Raw genomic sequence first — 25,426 nt, 5'->3', positions numbered from 1 at the left:
TCAGTTTTAAAGATATCTGCTTGAAACTTTCCCAAAACCTTTTATGCTTATAAGATAATTGATATGACATTAACCGTATCGCGTGAAAAAATTCATGAAAATAGGCCTTTTTTTGGCCGAATTATGTGCAATTCTGTATTTGCGACAACGATTTGATAACCTGTAATTTTAAGTAAAAGAACAGTTCTTAAAATTTTTTTCTATTTGAAATTGTATTTAACGCTTTTTATGTTTGGAACGAACGGTATTTTTATCGCTACAACAAGGTTTGCCCACCTCTAAGGAGAAGGAAAGTCATCGATGTTTACAGACAATGATTTTTCCGGAAAAAAAACTCGATGTTTTTATCGATGCTTGAATATGTTTGAATTGTTTTTGCAATAGCTTTTTTAAATACTCCCAGACCCTGAAAACTTCCCGCTCACTTTTTAGACCTGTCTTCTCCACATTTTTATCTCAGGTAAAATACCACAAATTTACATAAACAATTTTTATTATTTTAAGTTTCTTTTCAGATATCTCCTTCAAATATTCTCATCCACCACCACCAACAGAATACTGAATTTTCATCAAAATATTAATAATTTATAAGGAATAAATTAGACAAATTAGTAAATTTATAATTTATTTGGCTTCCTCTTCCAATCCGCAGTTAGAAATGGAAAAACATCGATAGTACCCTGCCAAACATCGATATTACCGATGTCTTTAAAAACATCGATATGTGTATGTTGGCATCAATGTTTCTTCACCTCTAGTAAATACTATCGTCGCGAAAAACGGATCAACGAAACGGAACGCAAAGCGGACACGGACTGTTTTTTCCGGGGAAAAACGCCGCCTTTCCTTTGATTTGTTTGGTGCTGTCGCGGAAAATGTCAACGACAATCGTCAACATTTAGCTGTGAGTGATTAAATAAATAATAGTTCTGAATAAAAGAGCACACGAGATTAGTTCGCGGAGTTCCAGAATAAAAGGAGTTGAGAGAAAAGAACATCCTCGGCTCGCGAAAAGTTTGTGTATGTGTGTGTACTATTATTAACAAATTATAAGCTATTGCTGAAGCACAACTCTATTTCGCGTCGAGAGAGAGCCCAGAAAAATTGGTGTCTACTCCTTGAAAAGGAGTTTTTCGCTTCTTCCTCTTTCTCCCTTGCCCGCCCTCTCTCTATCACTCACTGACTCTCTAACTGTGTTTGTTTCGTGTGTGTGTGTGCGTGCTGCGATTAAAAACCAAAAAGTCTAGCATTTTAATTAAAAATCTAAATCACAATTATTTTTTAAACTGCCAGAGAGGTGAAAACTGCAATTTTTGTTCTCTCTCTGTTGAAAGTAGAAGAAGAAGAAGCAAAGCAGACGCCGCACACTAATACCAACGCATTTTCGCTGTGGAAACGGAATCGACCAAAATGTTGTGGTAAGTTTTTGTTGTTTTCGCCTGTTTTTCTGCAAGAATTTATTTTTAATCCAGGAAATGCAATTTACCGTGCATTTTTGATTTTATTTGTTTTTGAATTATTTTAATTTTTCGCCTGTTCTATCTTTTAAACCCCCCTTTTTTTTTTTGCCAATTTCCTCCTGCTCCCTTTTTTGCCGCTGCTTCTTCTTCCTATACAAACACGCCCTTTTTTGCGCACCTCTCCTTTTGCCTTTTGTGTGTGTGTTTGCGAGGGCAGTTATTGGATAGTTTACTAACTATTAAATTCGTTAGATTTTCGCAAATTAAGTGGTCCCTTTTAAAACAGCTGTCGCTACTCCGGCTGCTTCTTCTTTTTCTGCGTGCACCTAAAACCTGTTTTCATTTAAAGCAGCGGCGCATAAACAGTAATATTTTAGGGGGTATCTTTTTGATGTAGTTAAAAGCTATACAAATAATCGAGTTAATTAGATATTTATGTTTGTGTGTACATTTTGAACTAAAACTTTAATGGTAAACTAACCCCCTTTGGATCCGCCCCTGATTTTATGTCTTGTGCTTGTGGGGGGCTGAAAGAAGAAGAAGAATCACTAGCGAGAGGGGCAGCTGTTCTTTCTCGATTTTGCTTTAATTACTTTTTTAACTCCCCTCTCTCTATCCTGCATTTGTTGTTGTTATTCTTCTTGTTTTGGCTGCAACTGCGCTACTTCTTCCTCTTGCACTTCTTTCGCCGCAAAACAAACAAAAACCTGCCAAATAGGCGATAGAGAAGAAGAGAGATGTGAGGTGGAGAGAGAGCGCCCAAAAAAGAGAGCGAGAGAGATGCGCAGATTGTGCGGGTGGGGCAGCCTCAATTTTCCTCCTTTTCTTCTTCTTCTTAGTGTTTGTTTGAACTTTAATTTATGCCACAACTCTCCAGTCGCTACTTCCTCTTACCCCTCTTCTGCTGCAAACATTTAAATGTCATTGCACCAGCAGCCAACAACACACAATAACAACAAGCCAAGACTGCAAAACTCCTTTAGCCCTGAAATGGCAGCCAACTTGCCATGACTCATTTTTGGCTTTTACGCTCGCTTGCCAAATGAAGCGGGCCAAAGACCCGACCCGCAAAACACAAACAAATACAATAGTCATAGGGCCCGAAACAAAAACCCGTTCGCAAATAGGCACAAATTGAAAACCCAAAAAGTAACCAAATCAGTTTCAAATAAAACCCCAACATAACTTGCACAATTTCAAGGTATCTTTTATATATTTTTTACTTTTACAATGTATAAAACTACTCAAAAAAGCAAAACGTGTCTTATATTAATTTTTCTATAACATACACGATATCTAAATATGTTTCACAATAAAAAATACTTTAATACTCTAACATTACCATTGTTAATGTCATATGATACATTTTAAAACTATATATAGTTTACATTTTTTTCATAAAAGTACAGGGATTCTCGTCACTCAAAGTGAAATATGAAAATTCGAGTTAGGGAAGTTCCAATGCGGCCTGATATTTGCATGTCGTTCCTCTACCTACTTCACCCATCTTTTTGGCCTACTATTCATTCTCCTATACTCTTCTCCTTTTGGTTTTCCCCTTTAGCTCAACGATTCCAAAACACATGGCCGCATGCAACGCGGATTTCGTAATTGTTGCATTAGAACAGGAAAGGTGTAACGAAGGAAAAGAGAGAGAGAAAGAGGGTGTGACGACACAGTTATATGAGCACCGTTAGCCCGGTTTTCCAGCTGCTACTTGATAAGATAAAAAACTTAAGTAAACCCCGAAAAAAAACGAAAAACAAAATCAAAACACACATGTCCTCGCTTTACGATTCGCTTTGGTTCATAACAAACAGACAATTTGCTCCCCTTTGTAGTTGTTTTTTTTTTATTTGCTTGGCCCATTTCCATTTTATCAGCTTTTAAATGTATTGCAGTCAAGCCTCCCTAGTTTGGATAATTAGATAAACATTGAAATTTTAGTAGAAAAAGTTACGAAATATATATCAAAATTGTTATTTCGATATACATATGTAGTTTCAAGTTTTAAAAGAAATCGTAGGTAAAATTTTTAAAACCCAAATCTTTATAAAAAAAAATTAAATTAAAAAAATTAATTGTTACATAATAAATACATTAATATTGTCTATCCGAAAGGCCTTTTTATTTTAAGACCTAAAATTACAGTGATCGCCCTAAAGAGTAAACACTTATATATGTCTGTGATTCAGATATGTTAATTTTGTAAGTACAATGCAAATTAAACATATTTTAAAGACATCCTTCATAACAAAGCTAGGTTGTAGTGTATTTAAAATAAAATAGAGCGATAACACTTCTTTCCTTGTTTACATTGAGTTTCTGTTGTTTTTTATTTCTCTTTTCTTTTTTTTTGGCATTTTTACGATGACTAAAAGTTTGGTAAGCAGAGGCCTTCAAAAAAAGTTCCAGGTATTTCGGGCGGATGCATCGAAAAGAAACTACACCGAAAAATACCTTAAAATCTGAATCATCAACTGGCCGCGTCAACTTTTTGTTTTTGTGACTAACACGGTTTCATATCAGACAGCTTTAGCTTTCAACAATAACAAAGAGCGCGGGGAGAAGAGGTTCGTTATCGATGCATTGACCCCTGAACTCTGAAAGAGATGTCTACAGCGAACCACCCACATGGATGCCACAACAAATCCAATTAACATTTCCGCATTGTTGTTGCCAAGGCTTGTCCACTTCCACATCCATTTCCTCCCACTCTCCACTCATGACATCCAATCCAATCCATTTCAATTCAGTTTGCATCGGAATCTGAATCTGTATTTGAGTTATGGAGATGCGGGACCAACATGAAGAGCTAGGAATCTTGAGACATGTTTTTTCCCTCTCAACTGATTTTTTTCTGCGTTACCGCTAGCTTCCTTCCACTTGGCCAAGGAAATGGCTCGTGACACAGTTCTTTTGTCTAATGACTCTATAACTAAAACTCCGTGGAAGAAGAACAACAACCCAACAATTACATACCCATTTTTCAATAAATCAATGCCACACTTGGGAAAAAAAATGGATTTTTTTAAAATGTTGCTGGTTTTTTATTTTATCGTTAACACACCAACATAAATTGGTTTTTTGGCATATCAAATATAAAATTAAAAATATTACAATACAATATTACATATTAAACAATATGATATTGTTACATTTTATATTGAATGATATTAAATTGTGAGGTTTCTTTCTTCCCACAAAATTAATGAAACCAAATGATGGTTTCAATATTTTTGTTCAATGCATTAAATATATTTATTATACGCCACCTGCATAATTCATAATCCACAGATGCGGAGACCGGCAATCGGAATCGGATGTGTGGAACGTGTTTGGGTTTTCTCATTAGAGAATACCCCTTCGTTTCCCCTCTACCCCACCGACTAATTAATATCTTTCACTTGACCGCTTGTTGATTCAACCATTTGCTTTTGTTTACCTCTCTGGATTTGTGTGTCTGTATCGCCTCTTTATTGTTCTGCGCGAATTCAGGAAATGATTTGATCTGATTCGATTGGTATCGGTGAAATTATTTTGCATGTGACTCACAAACGCTGAGTTAGACAGATAAAATAATCTTATCTTAGATGGAATTTTATCGTCAGCAATGAGGAAATGGGGGAGACGCGGGAAGAAGATGAAGCTTAAACGTCGTGTCAAGCGGCAATTAAGTAATAGTTAATGGATGGAATTAGCAGGCCAGACAAGGCACAGCTGTCAGCTTTAAAAACTGGAAAGTAATGCAGATATTCTTAATACTGTACTTTAGACATTGCTGTACCCTGTACAAAAAATTTAAAATTTAAATATATGACACTTGTCTAGATAACATACAAATTTAGGAAATAAAATACCTTACTTAGATACATAATAGCTTAGAAGTTTGCCCAACCATATATTAATTCTCTAAACAAAATGTTTGAAAGGGATACAATTTACTCCTTAACTATAAGCAGATACTTTAAGTAAATAAGCAAATGAGAAATCCCTACAGATTTTAGGTTTTATTTGACAATCATGTATTTTTTTAATTCAAGAGGTACCGATTGTCCAACATCTTATTTAAAGCTTTTTAATTTTTTAAAGCTTGCTGCAATCGGAAAGAGGAAAAGCGTCAACTCAGATTAAACTTGAACATTCTCATACAAATGTGCCTTGTTTGTGTATGCATAACATACAAATTGTGTATATACGATGAATCCGAGAGCTATATGGGGCATAAATTGCAGATATAACTGAGGCGCAAACTGCACAGATAAGCGGAAAAGTCAGAAAATGAAATTTTGCTTAAGTGGGCAGCTTTCATTGTTTTTTGGATTCTTCTGCGTCAGAAGATTACACAAAAAGACACAGAAATGTAAACCATGAAATGTGAGTGGCAAAAAGAGTTCCTGGCTGTGGATATATATATTTTATTAGACCTCCCAGCTGGGACTTCACTGTAGTTGGCCATGGGCACCGCACTTCGTACTTAACCACGTTCTCCTCAAGTTGTTTGGCCTGGTAATTGCTCTGGCGTTTAACCATTTTTTACGGCCTAGATATTTTGCCACAACAAACAGAAAACGGCAAGCATAAAAAAGATGAAAAGCTAAGAAATACATGGACCTAGCCCACAGTTTCATGGTTTTCCCATCTCCAGCTCGTCTTCTGGGTCGACTACTTCACGCTCTAACGCTTGGCTTGCTGTGTATATACTCGTGTGTATATCCCAAACCTCTTTTTGCAGATGCAGTCTATCAGATTGTTGCAGATTAATTAAAACAAAATTACGATGTCTGACGCTAATTTACAATTGTTTAAACTAAGACGATTGTGTTATGGTGGAAGATTTCTCGGTAGTAACCATATTTGGGCAAAAGCATTCTATTAAAGCCATAAACCAAAAATATATTTCTGGACTCGATTCTGGGAAAGAGTATAAAAAAAAAAGCAAAGCAAGAAAATTTGTTGCTTTCCGTTTCAAGGTAAAATACGATGTGAAAATTGATCATGAAAATGTGCAGAGCAAAGCAGAGTGGGCAGAAATCACAAAATGGGAATATCAACAATTCTCAGAAACCCAAAAATTAATTGAAATCTGTTGTGCGGGACTTGATGTGGCAAGATCCTCCAGCATTGATATATGGGGAGGCCTTAGAACATTGCAGATAAACGCATTATCTTCAAATACGAAGGCTTCCCTATTGACTCAAAAACGGGAAGTGCTCCACTGATAAAACCAAAAGAAATACAATGGGGATTTTGTATGCCTCGGACACATATTAATTTTTTTTTTGCTATGAGTTTAATATTAAGAAAATATTAAAAAAAAACAATATTTTAAATATATAAACATCTGGCACCGATAAAAACATGGGAAATTCCCTTGATGATTCGCAGCAATATTTAAAAGTTTTGACAGTGGAAAATAATTTTTTAAGCCTTATCGAGACGAAACAGTATGAAATGTATAAAGTATTTTCTCTTGTTATTGTATTGTAACACGAAAACAAGGTTATTATTAACCTAAGTATCAGTATTATTTTAAGCAATTAAAAATAATGATTTATATCAATAAATCGTGGCAATGTCTGTAATCCTATAATCACTTTAAATTTAATTGAGTTAAAAACATTTCACAGAGGTCATGTTTTACAAATTCAAATTATGGAAGTTTGACTGTATAATCAAGTTTTATTTAAAATTACACTGCTAAGGGAACATAATTATTGTGTGACTGATATCGCCATTGCTTGGTTTTTCAGCGATGGGGCGGTCATGGAAACCGAATTCAAATCGCGTCGAAGTTACAGGCGAAGCTGATTGCAAAGTCAATTCATCCCGCTTTTTCCCCAGCCCAACTTTTCCCCTTGATCCCCTTTTTATAGCCCCCGCACTTTGCTCCGTGGAATTGCAAGCACTTGAAGTGCTTCCGGTCTCTCGGTCTTGAAGTCTGAAGTTTCCAACATCGGCAAAAACAACGAAAACAGAAAATATAAAATGCCAACAACAATAACACCATCAGAGGGAAGGAAAAAATGGGTGGGAGAGGTGTGGGGTCTGAGTGGAGAACCTGGGATTTGTTTTTTGTATTCAACTAAAAGCTTCCACTAAACTTCAATTTGTTTTTTTTTAGCCTGGCTGCATTTTTAAGGATGGTGCATCTTGTGCCTTGTGCCCAGATCTTGATCGGTTTGGGGAATGGCACACAGGTGGCGTTGCACTCTTTCCTCTCCTTTTCCCCTGGTATCCATCTCTTTTTTGCCCCTCTTCACATTCCAATCTTCCTGGACAATTTGTAACTTGAACTCTTTTTGTTGGCTGCTTTCCCGTTCTGCTCCTATTGTTATTTCTCGCTCAATTGCAGTGACTTTTCTCCACCCCTTTTTCTCACTTTCCACCTCCCTTTGCCCTCCTCTTTTTCTGGGTTTGGTATACCCTTTAAAAGGCTATCATGGTCTTCTTACACGGAAATTGTATTTCCGCATAGAATTTAAAAAAACATACATCTGCTTACTTGATTAATAAGAAAATGTTTAAGAAATTATTGTAGGTTTTATATACATAATTTGACAGTCTAATCATTGAGCTAAGTTTATTAAGTCCGTAATTTCCATATTTACCCTAAAAAGTTAAATTCCATTAAAAAACGCCTTAAGGTATGCAATATTCATTTTTTAACAGAATGTTAAATGTTGCCTTTTTAAAGTCGGAGATCTCAGCTAAAATTTTGGTTTTATTATTTTTATGTTTTCTAGATCTTTACTATAAACAAGGGCATTTGAACTTCGGTTCGCCAAAGTCATCTTAATCGCTCGTTTCCCTTTAGATTATATTATGATTATGATATTTTTATGATGCTCCCCACTTGAACTTTGTGCACCGCCAGCGGATTGTGGAAAAGCGAGGGGGAAAATGGGAGATGGGGGTGGTGCTGCATTGTGACAGAAATTGTAGGCACCACACTCCATTGTGCCAGTGACAGTGTAATAATTTAATAGACTTCCCCTTTGTAGTGGGAAATGTTTGACTTGATTCTTGGTTTTTTTTTTATCAGTTGGAGACACAAATTCCACAACACTACCTACCGACAGCAGACAATTGAATCATTATTCAATAATTATCGCTGACAAGAAAAACAAAAAAGATTTGCCGCGCTCCATTAACTTTACGCTTTGAAGCAAAACGGCGACCGAAAAAAATGTATGTCTTCCAAATATGCCAGTTCCACTCCTCAGTTTTCCACCACGAATCAGAGCGGAGATCGATCTACGAAATGAGTTGAAAGACCATCGGTTGTCTAGGGTTAATTTCGGGGCTAGGGCAACGCTAGACAGCCACGCCCACAATCGAAAGTCACTGACCCACAAACTGGTAGTAATAAGAAAAACATGCAACAGCTTTGGCAAAATTAATAACTTGTAGATACATTTTTAATTTGCAGCTACTGCCAAAGGCGAACAACAGAAAATAAAGAAGCAAAGACGAAGATCATGATGATAATAATGACTTGCCGCTTGGCTAGCCATGTTTTTTGATATGCCTGGGAATTCAGGTCATCGGGAACACAGTTTCCCATCCCAAACTATATGTCTCATTCTTCTTCGAACCAATCCATCCATCCATCGATTAACGCCAGCTCCTTTTGCAAATCGATCAATTAGATCTTTCACCGTAAAGATCACAAGTACCGAAGTGCGACCCAAATAAGTGGTCGAATTGTGGAGTAATTCCATTTGGCCAACACGTGTGCACAGGTCCCAAAACCCCAGGCCAAGTCCCTTGTCGGGAGTCCCACAAATGAGTTAAAAGCAGACAATGCCTGGCCCCAAAACCAGTTACCGCCGAGCTCCTACCCTGAAACTCCCCTCAGGGGCCAAAAGGCAAAAAGCAGCAGAGGAGACAACAGAAATTACCGCATAAAGCGAGTGGCAAGAAGGAAAACAATGAAAGGGGGAGTTTCGGGGGCAGGAAAAGTTAGCCGGACTTAATGAGGATTCGTTGCGACTTTTATGAGCTGCAAGTGAAAAATGAATGAAAGGGCACTGAAAAAAGTTAACTTTAGTTTGGAACTAATCTAGTTTTAGGATATTATATTTTGTATATAGCTTGAAAAAAAAATAAAAAAATTTTAGTTTATATAATTCTGATATCGGGAAATAGTTTCAGAAATAGAAGCATTACATTATGAATAGATAACGTAATATTTATTTTCTAACTACTTATATATTATGTTTATAAGAATTTCTTTTCTGTGTAGTGCCAGGAGTAAATTGCAGGTTGATGAAGAGGAGTTGAGGGAGAGAATGGTGGCTTGTAAGGATGGAGCTGGAGGAGCGTTGACTCAACCACCTCTCCCGTGAATAGAACACAAGAGTGGTTACGTTTGGGCTGACAAATTGTTAATATCACGCGAGAAGGGAAATGAGTCAACTCCTAACCCACTGACATCATCGGGAGACGTGGAAATTCCAGAAAATTTGCTTTAAAAAGGTGTACCAAGTAGGGTCTGGAAGAGTTCTTGGAAATGCTCCAAAGGAACTCGCAAGTGAGCAAAACATTTTATTTTTGTAGCATTACTAAAAGTAAATAATATTGTGATACGAGTTTGTTTAGGCAAACGTAATAAACATAAACAACGTGATTTGTCAACCGATATATGCAGTAGCCACCCTTCAACCGGGTTAAACATCGAAATTTGAGCCGAAAACATTGCAAATGTCTCACGAACCACTTTATATAAGAAATTTGGTCCTTTAGAGAATTTCCTCCCTTCTATGCAGAGAGCCAATATAAATTGTAAACTCCTGGCCAGGGGTTGCTGTCCCAAACCACCCTTACCCACACCCTCAATTCAGTAACCTCCCTTTTTGCTGAGTGCCAAATATTTCACTTGTTTTTAATTTTTGCTCTCTCTGTCTCTCTGTTTGTTTTATTTTGTTCAGGTTTTTATTTTGGATAATTGCCCAGGGGCGTCATTTTCGGGGGTGGGTGGGTGTTTTCTGGGCAGGGGGAAGCGGCACATGTGCGCCTACCACCCAGAACCCCTCTTTTAGTTCAGGTTGGCCTTCAATGGCTTTCTATTATTTTGGAATATGCGAAAATTAACTGGTAAAATGTTGGCCCATTAACAGGGGTAACTCATCCTCTACAAACATTTTCCAATTAAAAAAGTCACCCGACTCCCCCTTCTTTTTTATGCAGCAATGGTGCATCAACATTTCCGGGTAAAAAAAAAACTACAAGTGCGTGCTTTTGAATGAAGGTTTTCCAGGCGGAACTTTATGACGCAAGCAGGGGTTTTTAGGGAAGGTTCGGGGAGTGGGGAGAACTAGGTCAAAATTCTTGGCCCAAGATGTTGCCGCTGGGAGTGGCTGCGAGGGGCGGCCCAGATCTTCTCTAGAGCGCTGACCTAATTTTTTCTCCTCCTCTAAAATGCAAATGCCTCGTTTCATTTTACTTTTGTTTATTGCGGCTTCCATTATGACTTGTGTCTTTTGTCATTGCCCAAAAAAAAAGAAAGAAAAAGTCCAGCAATTCGTTTCAGGTTGGCTCTGATTCCTCCGAGTTGATTGTTCTGCGCGGGTTATTAATTCATCAGCAAAGCTTTCACTGCTGGCCATGGTTAATTGATGGGTTCTATTCTGGTGCGGTTTTCAAGGTTCCAAAATATCGATTTATCGATGGTAGCTGTTTTCAAGAAAAAACTAAGTTTATTACTTTTTCACTCCAAGTTCGTTGACCTGTGTGCTTTTCCTCTTTCTCTTTTTACCTTTTTGGACTGCTTTCAAAGCAATTGCCTCATTACGCAAATGCCTCATAAAATATTGTGTGCGATGTGGCCAAAACGATTTGGCCAATATCAATTCATACCCATTCGGTCAGAAAAAGGACCACCGAAAGGGCTGTTCGATTAGTTTTCAATGGAGCAAGTAAAGTGGAAAAAAGAGAATCGACAACTTTTCCAATTCCCCTCGTTGGCTGGAGGAAATTGGCGAACATGGTTTGCCAGGAAAAAGGGGGGAAATTCTCATTGATTTTCCCACCAAAAGAAGTGGTATCTGTGGGATACACGTGTGCCTGCACTTGATTTACGAGCTAAAACTGTAATCGTATCTATATCTGTATCCTCTTCTTTTCCGGTCTTGCAGATCTCATACCCTTGGAAAAGCAGAACTCTGGAAGCGAATTTCCCTCCACAGCAGAAAACCGAAGAGAAACCACAGCTGAAGCAGCTAGGAAAACAACAGAAACCAAATTGCAATGACGTAAGTTTACACGGCCAGAACATTTGACAATGAATTGATACAACACTCACTTACGTATCTGCCAGATACAAGTTTTCTTGTCAATCGCTTGTGAAGGACATTTCAATTAGACAAACGACAATTTCTGACTTTCATTCAAATTGAGTTCAATTCACATATACTCTGAGCTTCACATTTTCTTAAAGTCTGATTGTCACCTTAAAAGTGCCTGTCTATGACATTTATGGGGCAACCTTTATAGGATTTATTTGTTTCGAACATTTTAGTTTAAGAGTTGTTGATAACCTAAAACACCTCTTTAGACCTAATGTGACATACAAAGAAATGCCTAAAATAGAAACATTTTTATAATTTGATTAACTTTCATTCAATTGAGGTGTAAATTCATATTACTACTCATACCCTAACATTTTTTATAAGTTCATTTGCTTGACACCTCGAAATTGATGTCTATGAAATTTATGGGTCGACCTTTTTGGAAGCTCATTTGCTCGAATTTATGGCAAACCCAAGCCCAGTTCCCCAGGGATGGGGGGTTAATTTTGGGGAAGTAGAGCAGCTAGCTCCTCGTTTATTAATCCCCATAATTTGTTTGGTCTAAAAGCGGGGTGCGGCTTCCCATTTGGGGAGTTTGCTTACTGAAAACCTGGTAGAACACCATCCCCTCACGATAAATGAATTGTGAATAAGCAAAAACGTTGCAAGTTTGCGTTTTATTTAGTTTTTTGGGTGTGTCATCATTAAAATGTTGTCTCCAAGGAAATCCGGTCAGCGAAGCCAGCGAGTGCTTTAAACTTAATTTCCGCGCAGCTTTTCCCCTGAATTTGTCCAGTTCGTTTGGGATCCCAGTTGAAATTTCGCCGCTCAATGGGTAACATTTGTCCCACGGAGCCGCTCGAGGGGTGTCTGCCGAATAGGTGAGGGGCAGAATGCATCTGGCGCCCGTTTATTAAATGCATCTATCAGTGAAGTGATCCCTAATTGCAGCGCCATAATTACTGGCTTATCGAGTGCATTAATCAAAACGATTTTTGGGAAAAGAACTGTTTCTAAAAAATCGAAAAACGCCATATGTGTTGGCGGACCATAGAAAAAGTTTCCTCCCGTTTGCCAGCAATGAACGAAACGAGTTTCGGTTTACCCGCGCATTATTTGTGTTTGAGTTTAAGTCACCACGAATGTGGATATACATAAGTAAATATGAGTGCCTCGTCGGAATCCAACTTTAATCCTTTTGGCTTCGAGCTTGATTGAAGTCGGTTTCAATAAGCTGAATGGATCCCAACCTATCGTCACCTGTGCCGGAGGATAAGGAGGTTGGGGAGGAGGAGGTGCTGGAGTGTGACCCAAATCCAGGCTTTGTCGGGCTTTATGAGTGACTGCCATACTGAGAGAAAAGTTTTCAATTTAGAAAATGTTTGCATATTTATAACAAAAGCTTTTTTAAAGCAACTTAATCCATCCTTCAGTTGTTGTAGCATAGAGTTGTTAAGAGCATCTGATACTGATTTCTGTATTAAACTACCAACAAATTTACCATTTTAAAAATAAATCACTATTTACAGAGGTGTATTGTGTAATCGCTCAGTGTATTCTCGGCAGGAAGCGCTCCTCCCGTGACGAGTTTATCGCGCAGTGATATTCGATACTGATTGAGACCCCCATGCTCCCCCCAGCACTTCTCGATGTTTGCCCTGGGCAAACCGTTTTGAGTCTCCTGGCTGCCTGGCAACCTACTTTGTGACTCCGACTGCTCACATGTGTGGGCTCTGTTTGTTTTTATTTTTTTTTTTCTGTCCGACGTCTGCCTGCGGGTCTTTACGGACAGCCATATGGATTATGGTACTCGCACTCGAATTGCCCCTAAGAAACCAGAGAAATATTTAGTTGCCAAATCATTTAAGCCGCGGCACACGCTCTGGACCAAAAAAAAAACTGAACTGAACCATTCTGACAGAGCCATTAAAGCTAGACGATAATCGGCCGGCTCAAATCAGAGATCGCTGAACTACCAACAACCACTACACAACCACTTACAATGGGCCACAATAATGTTAATTGGAAATTACGCTTAGGAATTGTTAAGGGGCAAAAACCGAAACAGAAACCGAGTCAGAAACAGAGACTCAGTGCTCTCAGAGTTAAGGAGCTCCAAGTTGAGATTTACTATTTTATATATGAATTTTTCATAACATGCTACAAGCTGTACACTACGTTTTCCCCACGTTTTCCCGCTTTAGTCCCCGCTTTTCGCCGCCAAAGAACAGTTGAAATGGAGGGAAAAAAACGCAGAGGAAAAAATACTTGTAATAGTCACTCGAGGGGGAAATATAAATTATTGAGCTCGTTTCTTAAGTAATTATCGCACTGTCGGACGGAACCAAGACTGAATCACAAACTGACCGAATGACTAACTGACGGATGGACAGGTGGACGGACGGACAGACTGACGGACTGGTTAAGCGACGATCACGAGACGTAGTCGCGGCTTAAAGATTGCCAGCAGAAATGCCCCAAGCTCAACTTTGTAAATTTCGACCGTTTATCGTATACCCTTTGGAACTGTATGATATTTTTAAGAGGAAATATATTTTATATGGTATATAGACTTTTTGATAGAACATTTTATTTTAAGAGCCTTCGATCGCCGTTTTCGTTAGAAGTCGTTATATGATAATAGGTGGCTTTTGTAATTGGTATATGCCCGTTCTAAAAATATAAAATGATGGTTCAAACTCTTCAGAAGTAATATTTTCTAAAGTGTAGGATTTCGAATAATGCTATCGATATGTCGCCCCCAATACAATAACAAAATGTACAAAATCGTGTAAAAAGAGAATGTTTTAATAGTCTCTATGCAGACTACTTCCCTTCATCTTTTAATTGTCATGCCATTTGGGAATCTTCTTTAGAGGCTAGGCTGTGAGTCAGGTTGTGCTCCATCTACCTGGCCATTATGCTTGGTTCCCATCTCTGGGGTCATTCCAGCTCAACAGCCATAGCACATCCCATCATTTCTCATTATTTTATTGACTTTGAAGTGTAATTATTTGCCTTTTAGACGAATTCAAAGCGCAGCAGCCGCTAAAATGAGAGAAAAATAAAGATTGTGAGTCGATTCTCATTTTTCCACTCACTTCTTGTCTGCTCATTCGCGTTTTTCCCCCTCGGCTTTGTTTGTCTTGGCCTCGACTCAGAGATCGTTTCGGTCTGAGACCCAGTCTCGATCTCGGTCTGGATCATGGGTTTAGTCTCCAGCGGGTCTTGAGTAAGTTCGGACGTGTGCAAAGATCGGCCAACGGTGTGATCAGTAGGCAGAGAGCCAAGAGCCAAGAGCCTAGACAAACATAAATTCGATATATCCGATCGTTCGGTTTCTTCGTGTGTTTACGTGTGGGATCGATCGTGGGATCTGCTTAGTGTCTGTGACGCCTCTGCAAATATTGGCCAACGGTTAATGGCCATGAAGAAGCTCTATGCCAAGACCTCGTTCACCAGCAAGAAGCCGTCGAGTGCCGCCAATTCCTCGCCGATTTTGGCCTACCACCAGCAGCCGGGAAATGGCATGTGCGAATTTCAGGTGGCTCCTGGCCATTCCGGGGAGCTGATCCGCCGCAGCCAGAGTATGCATCACAAGATGTCGCCTCCAGTCGGTGGCTTAGGCTCAAAGTCGGAGTATTATAGCATAGAGGAGCTGCAGGAGTTGGATTTGCTAGACTATCGCCACCCTATGTATCACCATTATCAGCAGCAGGAGTTGAGGCAACGCTACCATGAGCATGAGCAGTTGGTGTTGCAGTTACCCAAGGCTAGTCCAAAGACAGGACCCATCTATGAGGCGCCTCAGAGATCTCAGCAGCAGCAACAGCAACAGCAGCAGGATCAGATGTTGTATGTACCAACAGCAACTCAAAGAAATTCATCAAGTGCAGCCACATCGATAGCCAGCTCATCTACCCTAACTTTATCCCCATCCTCCTCTTCTTCTCTGATCTTTTCCACTTTGCGCAAATGCGTTTCGCCCTCAAATCCCTCAGTGAATCTGAACCAACCCTCGAAAACTCAACCCTCCAAACTGGGCTGCTCCATGTCGTTTTCAATTAGAACAACAACGGCGACAGCAGCAACATCACCGACACAACAACAACAACAACATCATCAGGCACAGCAGCAACACAAGCAACATCTCTATAGCAACATACATCATTATCTGCTCCAACAACAACAACAGCAACAGCAAAAACTACATCACACATTACAACGTCGCCACAATTCGGTCAAAGATAAATTCATTGGGGGCATTACAACGATTTTTGCGTATGTGTAACCCACTTCCCTAAGCGCCTGTCCTTGGGTTCTGTAATAACCCCCTATTTTCCCACTTTTCTCTTTAAATTCTTCACTCTCAGCACGTAGTATTCGGCCCTGGATATAAATGCGTTTTTCAGCTTGTTTCGTTTTCTTTTTAGCCGCTCAGCGAGATCGGTCAGAAATCAAAGAACTCTTAGCCCCACATTCAACACTCACTCCCCTCACTTTCCGTTTAATCATAATTATAATTTAACGCCAATTAAGCTGGAAAACGATTTCGTGTGCACACGAATCTGCATCTCCACTCGACTGCAGCTTCAAAACTTGAGCTTAACGCACGAATAAATCCCTCGGGCATGGAAAATTTCACCTGCCACATATTGAAAATACTCCCAGAGCGTTTTGCAGTGGCTCAATTATAGGCATACCCTCAGCATCCTATTTTGCTGCTCATTTGTTGGACACTTCGATTTTCATTAGGGTTTTCCATCCAGATGCACGGCGTAAAACCTATTTCAGCAAAGTTCCAACACGTTAAATAGTCTCCTTTTTCAGTTTTACTTTCTTAATAAAGGTTCACGATTTTTTATAATTAGTTGACCATTATTAATCTAGCTAAATAAAATCGTAATGCCAATCATTGATCCAAAATGAGATACCAGTATAAGTCTTATATTTACCACGTTTAAGACGTGCTTTACGTGCAAAAATGACCGAAAGATTTGCATTGATGAGTCACAAAACGTATTACTAATTGCAACTAAAACAATTGGTACGCTTATGATCTGGTCTATAAAAACTGTGTCTGATTTGACTCTAGTATTTTAATTTAAAAAGTAGACGCAAAAACTTATCAACAAAATACTAAATGAGTTCAAAAAAAATGCTTTCAACCACTTCTTTTTTGAAAATCGTATTTCCTTTAATTATTATTTGATATGTAGTATCCAATTTAAAAGATTGAAATCGATTCCATAGTAAAAACAGAAATTTAAAAATTGATTGACCGCTATTGTTATGCTGTTTTTTACTGTGTGCAAAAACTTCACTTTCGTTGCCACGAATTCGATGCAAATCAAAGACGCAGAAGCAGGCAGGCTCATAAGACTTAGCTCTGATCTGTCAGTTGTTATATAAGGCCCTGAAACGGCGCACAGCTGTGGCCAGAGTTTGGATTCGGATTCGGATTGGGCTTCGTCCGTCCGAGTGTCCGTCCCACCGATCTGCGCACTCCATTTAAGTGCAAAACTACTCGCGGCTTTTGGCCCGGCTAAGTCTGAAGCGAGAATTCTGCAGACTCGACTCGTTTGGCGGCTGCTCTCTGTCATTATCTCTCTGTCCCCCAGTAACACACAACTCGCAGCAACTGGGAGCCACTCGGAGCAACTTCGAGCGGTGCAGGCCAGCAAAAAATACAGAAAAAACGGAGCTATAGGATAGAAACACAGCCAAGTTGAGAAAAGGCAAGGCAACTCGTCATCGCCTTTGCATTTTTCCAATGAAGGCGTTCATTTGTAGCTGGCCATGTTTACGTTGTGGCTGACTTTAATTGTCAACAGCATGCGGATAAAAAATGCTAAAGGTTGAGAGAATACGTTCATATTAGAACTTTCATTAGAATCATTTAATCGGTCCGTGCGACTCGAGACGATCAACTACTGCATGACAGGTGTGTGAGCATACAAAGAAATGCATTGCATTTCCTGTCCTGCAACTTGGGGGGATTAGAAGGGGTATGGCATAGATCAAAGCCCTTACTCACTCGAGTCGTGTGAAAACTGTGGAAGATCACGGTGAAGTAAAGCGCAGTGGAGTGGGTTTACAGGGGAAAACACTATAGAGCAGATCTAATGGTCTGAAAACGATTTCTCATTGCGACATTCTTTCTGGGAAGTCTTAATCGAGTTTAAAAAGTTATTTTTAAGTCGTCAAGTCAATTTCTATGAACTCATACATCCTTTCGGATAAGCCCTATTAAAATACATTGTATACATTTTACTGCGCAGAACATACTTTCAAATAGCTACTCTGTAATTAGCATAACATAATTTATTTCTCATATAATTAGAATAAACATTTTAAAGAACTTTTACAGCCAATGTAAAACAATGTCAACAAATTGGTATCTCTTTTATTATGCTTATTTTAGAGTTTTTTAAATAAATTGACCGTCTTTGGAGACTTTAAAAGTCCAACTTCCGCTCTGTTTCCCACGATCTTTCTGGTTTTACAAAAAGACACATAAATGATAAATTAGGTTCAGAAAATGTTTATTATTAATCATTCTTGAGACATTCTCATTTATAAAAAATGTTGATGATAAAAATTCATTTAAAGTGTTTAGAACTGTAAGGAAAAGATTTCTGCCGAACTGAAGCAATCAAATGAAGTTCTGTTAATTTCTTTCAATTTTGTTCTTTTTTTTTTGTTTTGGTCCAAAGGAGGGGTTTATATTTCTGATCGTTTGATGTTTTTAATATTACTCACATCATCTTCTCATTCAATCCCTAAATTCCACATTAAAATCACACAACTAATCACATTTTGCATAATTTTTTTTTTCAGTGAGCAGAGTATAATTGGGGCCAGGGCCTCTGTGATGGTGTACGATGACAACCAGAAGAAGTGGGTGCCCTCGGGCAGTTCGTCAGGACTGAGCAAGGTGCAGATCTACCACCATCAGCAGAACAACACCTTCCGAGTGGTGGGGCGAAAACTGCAGGATCACGAAGTGGTGATCAATTGCTCCATTCTGAAGGGACTGAAGTACAACCAGGCCACGGCCACATTTCATCAGTGGCGCGATTCGAAATTCGTTTACGGATTGAACTTCTCGAGCCAAAATGATGCGGAGAACTTTGCAAGGGCCATGATGCATGCCCTGGAAGTAAGTCAATCTTGTGTATGAATCACTGATCTCTTTTCTAATGCTTGAATATACTTTTACAGGTGCTCAGCGGACGCGTGGCTAACAATCCAGGTGGACCGCCCACAAATGGAAATGGCTACGAGGAGGATATGGGCTATCGCACGATGACCAGCGAGGATGCGGCCATTCTGCGACAGAACAACAGCATAGGTGGCCACGTCACGCCCTCGGCTCAGACGCCCACCTCGCAGACCAACCAGAATAGCATCCCCCAGAGCCCACCGACGCCCCAGGGTCATCATCGCACCAGCAGGTAGGCTGCAGTTCCATTAATTGTGTTGGATACGCCATGCTCATTATAAAGGAAAACCCATTAACTTGGATTTAGTTAGAAAACTATTGTTGAGAATGATTCAGGGAAACTTTAATTTAGAAATAGAATAACCATCTTCTCAACATTCCAAACTAGATTTTTTATTTTTATAAATTGATTAATTACCATCTCTTTTTGTAATTTGAATACAATACCTATGGCTTTTTGTTTTTAGATTTTAATAAACAAAACATTGAGAAACAAAATTTGACATTAAATATTTTCTGTTATCTTTATCGCGAGTAATAAATGAAGTAATATAGGGCCAGTAGACATCAGTTATTTATACAAATATATAAGCTAATATTAAGTTTAGTTAGAAACTATTTGTTTGTTCACTCACGCATGAGCAACACCATCCAACGCTTATCTTCGTATCCGTGTCTCATCTCTCATCACTCATTGATCCATCCCCATCCCTCGTCGAACCTTTGCTCACCCAAAAAGGAATTCCCTCAGCGCCCCACCGGCACCGCAGCCCCAACAACAACAACAGCAGCAGCAGCAGGCGCAACAGATGGGTCAACCGGGATCTCACTACGGACCCACTGGCAATGGACCCACTTCCAATGGCCTGCCGCCACAGGTCAACCCACAGATTCCGCCAGCACCGCAGCAGCAGCAGCCACAGCAGCAACAGTTTCAGCAGCAGCAGCAACAGCAATATCAGCAAATGGTCCAGGTTCAGGCGGGCTATGCGCCCTCTCAGGTGAGTTCCAGATGCTAAAGCCTCACCCCATCCCAGAGTCCTCATGCGGTATTTCTGTTTCATTTCATTGGCAAATTGGCTTGATCCTGAATCTGAATCTCCTGAAAACCCCGAAACCCCCGCACAAGCAGTATCAGCAACCCCACTACGTGCTCTCCAATTCTAATCCCAATCTCACTGTGCACCAATACCCGACACAGCAGCAGCCGCAGCAGCAGCAGCAGCAGGCTCCACAGCCGCCTCTTCAAAACGGTGGCATGTACATGGTGGGCCATGGCCATCTTCCGAGCTCCGCGAGCGCCAATAGTGTAGTGTACGCCAGCCAGCAGCAGATGCTCCCGCAGCCGCATCCGCAGGCCCCTCAGGCGCCGGCGATGCCGGGTCCCGGCTATGGAGGTCCTCCAGTGCCGCCGCCCCAGCAGCAGGCGGAGAACCCCTACGGCCAGGTGCCCATGCCGCCGCCCATGAATCCGTCGCAGCAACAGCAGCAGCCCGGTCAGGTGCCGCTCAATCGCATGAGCAGTCAGGGTGGTCCGGGTGGCCCACCGGCTCCCGCTCCGCCCCCGCCACCACCCAGCTTTGGGGGAGCTGTTGGAGGAGGCCCACCGCCGCCAGCCCCGCCTCAGATGTTCAATGGCGCACCGCCGCCACCAGCCATGGGCGGAGGTGGCCCTCCGCCGGCTCCACCGGCGCCGCCAGTCATGGGAGGCGGACCACCACCGGCTCCGGGCGGTCCAGGAGCACCACCACCACCTCCTCCGCCGCCGGGACTGGGAGGAGCGCCTAAGAAGGATGATCCCCAGGCAGATCTCATGGGCTCACTAGCCTCACAGCTGCAGCAGTTCAAGCTCAAAAAGAACAAGGTAAATAAATATGCAAAAATAAATTTTGATCTGAAATTCAGTTTTTAACCTGATTAAATTCCTTTTTTTTACAGACCACCACATCTGCTCCGGAGAATAGCGGCAGCAGCACCTCCAGTGGAGGCAGTGGCAATTATGGAACTATCGGACGCAGCTCCAATGGAATGGCCTCCATGATGGACGAGATGGCCAAAACGCTGGCAAGACGACGCGCCCAAGCCGAGAAAAAAGAGGTAGGTACCTCTATTTAATTATTTAGAATCCTTTATATTAATTGGTTGGCTTATTCAGCCCGATCCTGAGCCCGAGGTCAAGAAGCGACCCTGGGAGAAGTCCAACACGTTGCCCCACAAGCTAAGCGGAGGCGCCGGCAGCGGATCGACTGGTAGTGGCCATGAAGGAGCGAATGGAAGCTCGGGTGGAGCTGGAAGCAACACAACGAATAGTGGCGGAGAGTCCCCGCGACCCATGCGCAAACGGTTCGGCAGCGCCAGCGAGGAGACTATTCTCAAGGTGGGTAGTCCAGATCAGAATCACAGAATCAGAGGTCTATAATTTCTATCTCTAAAGCAGGTCAATGGCGATGGCCTGTCACTGGCGCTATCCAATGGCGACTTGGACACACTGAAGGCTGAGATAGTACGCGAAATGCGACTGGAGATCCAGAAGGTCAAAAACGAGATCATAGATGGTATGTGGAGATTTAAAAAAATTCTATAAGAGAGACTACATAAAATTGTTAAAAAAAACCGATTATAAGATCGAAAGCGAGAAAGTTTATATTTATAAAAAATGAATACAAGAGTAGTCATAACTTCTTTGTTTTGCAATTTTCACAAACTTCTTAGCTAGAAAAAAAATCAAAAAAGTTTTAAATTTTTTTTTCTACTCAATCGTATCTTATTTGTCATAGAAACATTAAGAAATTTAATAGTGAATCATAAAATTTTATAAATAGGAACTGGTGAAATAAATGTTTTGACTAATCAATTTTTTCATATTACTGCAATGTTATTCAACTTTAGCTTAGTTAAAGCTTTGTTCTTAAAATATTTGTTCAAGAGCTGAGTATTCATTTACGTTTTTGTTATTTTTAATGCTCAAATAAATGGTGTCTCACCTTTCAAATTCACATTAATAATTAAAATCTCAAATAAAATTTCTACATTATACTAATATTTATACTTTTTTCAGCTATCAAATCGGAGTTTAATCGCAGATAGATCAAAGCACTGTCACGTTTAACGCCAACTGACACCAGGCTCTACCGAACTTCCAAAACTGCTGTCGTTCCGTAAATGGACGAAGATCAGGATCAGAATCAGGAGCCAGGCGGAGCAGGAGCCGGGCGTATAACTTAAGACATTCGCGAAGTATTCGATGATCGAAGCTCGCAACATTGCCAGAATGTTGACGATCGATCGACGAGGCGGTGGCATGTGCATAGATACGCATATTTATGATGCACTTGCTCTAGGTTAACAAAAACATCTAGGCTAACACAAACACACACACAAATGCAGATGAGGAGAAGAAATTTAGTCAAAGTAATTATTTTTAAAGGGAAGAACTGCTTACCGACTTCTAAGTTATGTAACTAACTCTGTTGTACATTATTTTGCATAAGTCTATAAGCCAATTTTAGTGTGAGAACAAGAGGATTGCTTGCAATGTTCGGTATATCGTAATCCCTCTCTATTTCATTTGTTTTCCATACCCCACCTCATCCTTTTTAGTTTGTTATGCTCCCCAGGGTTTTTCCATTGTTTCGTACCAAAATCAAAATTAATAACGTTTGTAATTAAACATAGAACGTATCTCTCTATACACAAACACAAAAACATGCATATATATACGGTTTAATATATATGGACTACTCATTAACCTAACCTAAAGGGAACTAGTATTACGACTCAAAACGAAACGAAAACAATTCCACAAACGTCATCCATCAATGCTCCCAAAACAAAAATAAAAAGAAAACTCTCCACGCATTTCCTCAAACAAAACCACGACATTTTCCTAAGCACACGATCTCATACCACTCAATTTAAGAACCAGCAAGTCTTCAGTAAATCAGAAACATAAACAAAAACAGTTCAAAGCGGAATTGGGCGTGGTGTTCAGGACTCAGACTTAGCTCGAGAAACTTAGCGTTAGTATCACATGAATAATCCCTGCGATCCAGCGATCTATACGATCTATACAGCGAAATTAGAAAGCTAAATTAACAATCGACTGCTGCGTATTATACACATAAATAATACTTATAAATATATAAAGGAAAGCCACTAAAATATTGTACACTCCTCCCCAGACTCGGTGAAAAATCCGATCCTGAACATATGCGTACCAATTCAACTTCCATATACGACTAAGACTAAATAGCGAAATTATTGAATGATAGCAGGCCAAGCAAATCGGAAAAAGGTGGATCAGATAACGAGGAATAGGAAGGAAAGCAGGCAGGAGCATGAAAAGGAGAGTTTAGTTTTTAAGGCATAACGAAGTGAAATTGTTTATTAAGTGGACAAAAATTTATTTATACTGAAGGAAGAGTGGTAGTTGTGTATAATTCGAATGCATATATACATTTTAATTTTTTGTAATTTAACAATAATTTATATTGACTGTGCGAGGTTGCGTCGATATATGATTATATAGAGTATATGAAATACCTAGTTATATGGCGGCCACACACACGGTCCGGTGTGTATGTAAATGTTATGATTTTTGTATTTTTATATATGATCTTTGCATTGCGAAAACAATGGAAACAATTTAATATTAAACACACGTAAACTATTTTAAACGAAGCAAGCGGAAATCGATGTGCGTTGCAGCGGGCGCAACTTTTTATGTATTAAATTAAATATATTATACACTTATATACAACCAGAATATTCAATATACATACAAGAGACGAATCGAAGAAGCAGCCGGCATTAACTCGAGATCAAAATATATATTAAAAATCAGCAACGGATTCACTTAGATCGTTAAGGGGCGTAAGTTATATAGCGGTGGCGATCGGGACGGAATAAAAGCGCAAAACATTATATGCATATTCAACAAAAGAACGTAAAGTGAAATAAACAAGCAACGTTTGTATGTAAAAATCAAGTCTGTGTTTTTGTTCTCTATTTCGGAAATAAAATTTAATTAAATTGAAGGAATTCTGGAGTCGCATAGAGCAATTAATTAGAAAAGTTGGATGCTGTTCAAGAAGTTTTAAATTTCCTCCTGGATTATTATACTTTTCTTTCAACATTTTTAATTTATGCATACGTTACCTGATTACGTTCTATATAAATCATTTTAAAAATCGAACCCCATCCTAAGCATATTTACTTCCTAAGCTTGTTCAATTTCGCGATATCAAAAACTATAAATTTTTCAAAGTTTCGGGATATAACTTTGAAAAATATACGAAAGCTGAATTTTTAATCGGTACAGCGCTCTGTTACTTAAATTATGTTAGTTCCTAAACACCAACATATTTTTCATAACAGTTGCTATCGATATTAAAGCTCGGCTTTCTTCCCAAATAGTGAGGCCGAAATCGGCTCTTCTCTCTGTTAATGCATTATTGATCGCATTTAACAACTAACTTATTCAGTGAAATTGAACTACATTTCCCATTTTTTTTAGATAAGCTATAATTTGTTTATTATTGTGTTAACTTAAAAAAAAAAACATATTCCCCAAATTTCGATATATTTCGTAGTTCAAAAATAGCTTTTTCCCGCTAAAAGCCCATTTGTGTGAATAGCTGGCAACTCTGTTCTCAAGCTTTGGCGGGCGGTTTTCGGCACTCTAGCATTCTCTCTTTGAAACTCAACGAGTAAGGTTGGTGTTCGTTTCGCGGATGAACAAGTTAAATAGCGGCAACATTTCTTATTGTTCTAGTGCCCATCAAAGAAAAAAAAACAAAAGAAAGAAACGAAAGCAAAGTCGTTAAGTGTGCGCGCGTGTGTATGGATGTGTATGGGAAATTTGGCAACAAACCGCAAAAATATTTGTTGTACCACAGCAAAATATTTAAAAAGCATTGCAGAAATACAATTTAACATATAACCTGCGAGTGCGAGTGTATGTGTGTGCTTGTTTTACAGAAAATAAATTTATTGAAATGCCGAACTTAAATCGAAATTAAATGGTACCCAAAAGAGCGTTCCTCATTGATGCTGCAAACAGCTGATTGTTTGGCTCTCTCCGATTCTCTTCTGTGGTTATATGTAGTTGTTGTTGCGGTTGGGAAAAATTTTATGTTGGCCAAGTTTGAATAGACAGCTACTAAATAGAATGTGTGGCCCAGTAACGTGGCAGTGAAAACTAGAAAAATCAAATTCTTATGCTACAGTGTAAACCAAACAAAAGCGAATAATATACATATTTTGAGTGTTTCGATTTCTTATCGCATTAAAATAACAAAAACAAAAAAACGTTTAAAGCCAGGCGGAAGCAACCCACGACATTGAAGTTTTTTGAATACAGTCGAACTTGAATAACTCGATTGTATCTTTTGTAACTTGAGTGGCTTCAAAGATTCAACAAATTTTTGTATTGACTTAAAAGGATTCAA

The 25,426-nt window shown here is 39.4% G+C and overlaps 1 protein-coding gene across 8 annotated transcripts; it reads left to right on the top strand.

Moving 5' to 3' along the window:
• Positions 1 to 760: 760 nt before the first annotated feature.
• On the top strand, positions 761 to 23,964 carry LOC108051831 (protein enabled). 8 transcript variants are annotated; one of them, XM_044458953.1, is made up of 11 exons: positions 761 to 904; positions 1,338 to 1,418; positions 11,600 to 11,716; positions 18,593 to 18,914; positions 18,977 to 19,209; positions 19,717 to 19,978; positions 20,110 to 20,841; positions 20,916 to 21,074; positions 21,133 to 21,354; positions 21,412 to 21,532; positions 22,036 to 23,964. In XM_044458953.1, the coding sequence occupies exons 3-11, from the start codon at positions 11,712 to 11,714 to the stop codon at positions 22,062 to 22,064; spliced, it is 2,085 nt and encodes a 694-aa protein (XP_044314888.1). In that variant the 5' UTR covers positions 761 to 904; positions 1,338 to 1,418; positions 11,600 to 11,711; the 3' UTR covers positions 22,065 to 23,964. The 8 variants fall into 8 exon arrangements, with proteins under 8 accessions (XP_044314888.1, XP_044314881.1, XP_044314878.1 ...); XM_044458946.1 differs by lacking the exon at positions 11,600 to 11,716; XM_044458943.1 differs by lacking the exon at positions 11,600 to 11,716 and having other exon boundaries at positions 1,294 to 1,418.
• The last annotated feature ends 1,462 nt before the right edge of the window (positions 23,965 to 25,426 follow it).

This window comes from Drosophila rhopaloa, unplaced genomic scaffold (genome assembly GCF_018152115.1).
Source record: "Drosophila rhopaloa isolate 14029-0021.01 unplaced genomic scaffold, ASM1815211v1 contig_115, whole genome shotgun sequence".
Classification (NCBI taxonomy): domain Eukaryota; kingdom Metazoa; phylum Arthropoda; class Insecta; order Diptera; family Drosophilidae; genus Drosophila; species Drosophila rhopaloa.
This window is presented reverse-complemented; position numbering and strand designations above follow the sequence as displayed.

Bases quoted from the DNA above. Each gene is read 5' to 3' on its own strand.
- LOC108051831 (XM_044458937.1), top strand. From the start codon at position 15,174: ATGGCCATGAAGAAGCTCTATGCCAAGACCTCGTTCACCAGCAAGAAG. The intron at 18,915-18,976 runs GTAAGTCAATCT...ATACTTTTACAG, and splicing joins CCATGATGCATGCCCTGGAA to GTGCTCAGCGGACGCGTGGC. The intron at 19,210-19,716 runs GTAGGCTGCAGT...TCACCCAAAAAG, and splicing joins GGTCATCATCGCACCAGCAG to GAATTCCCTCAGCGCCCCAC.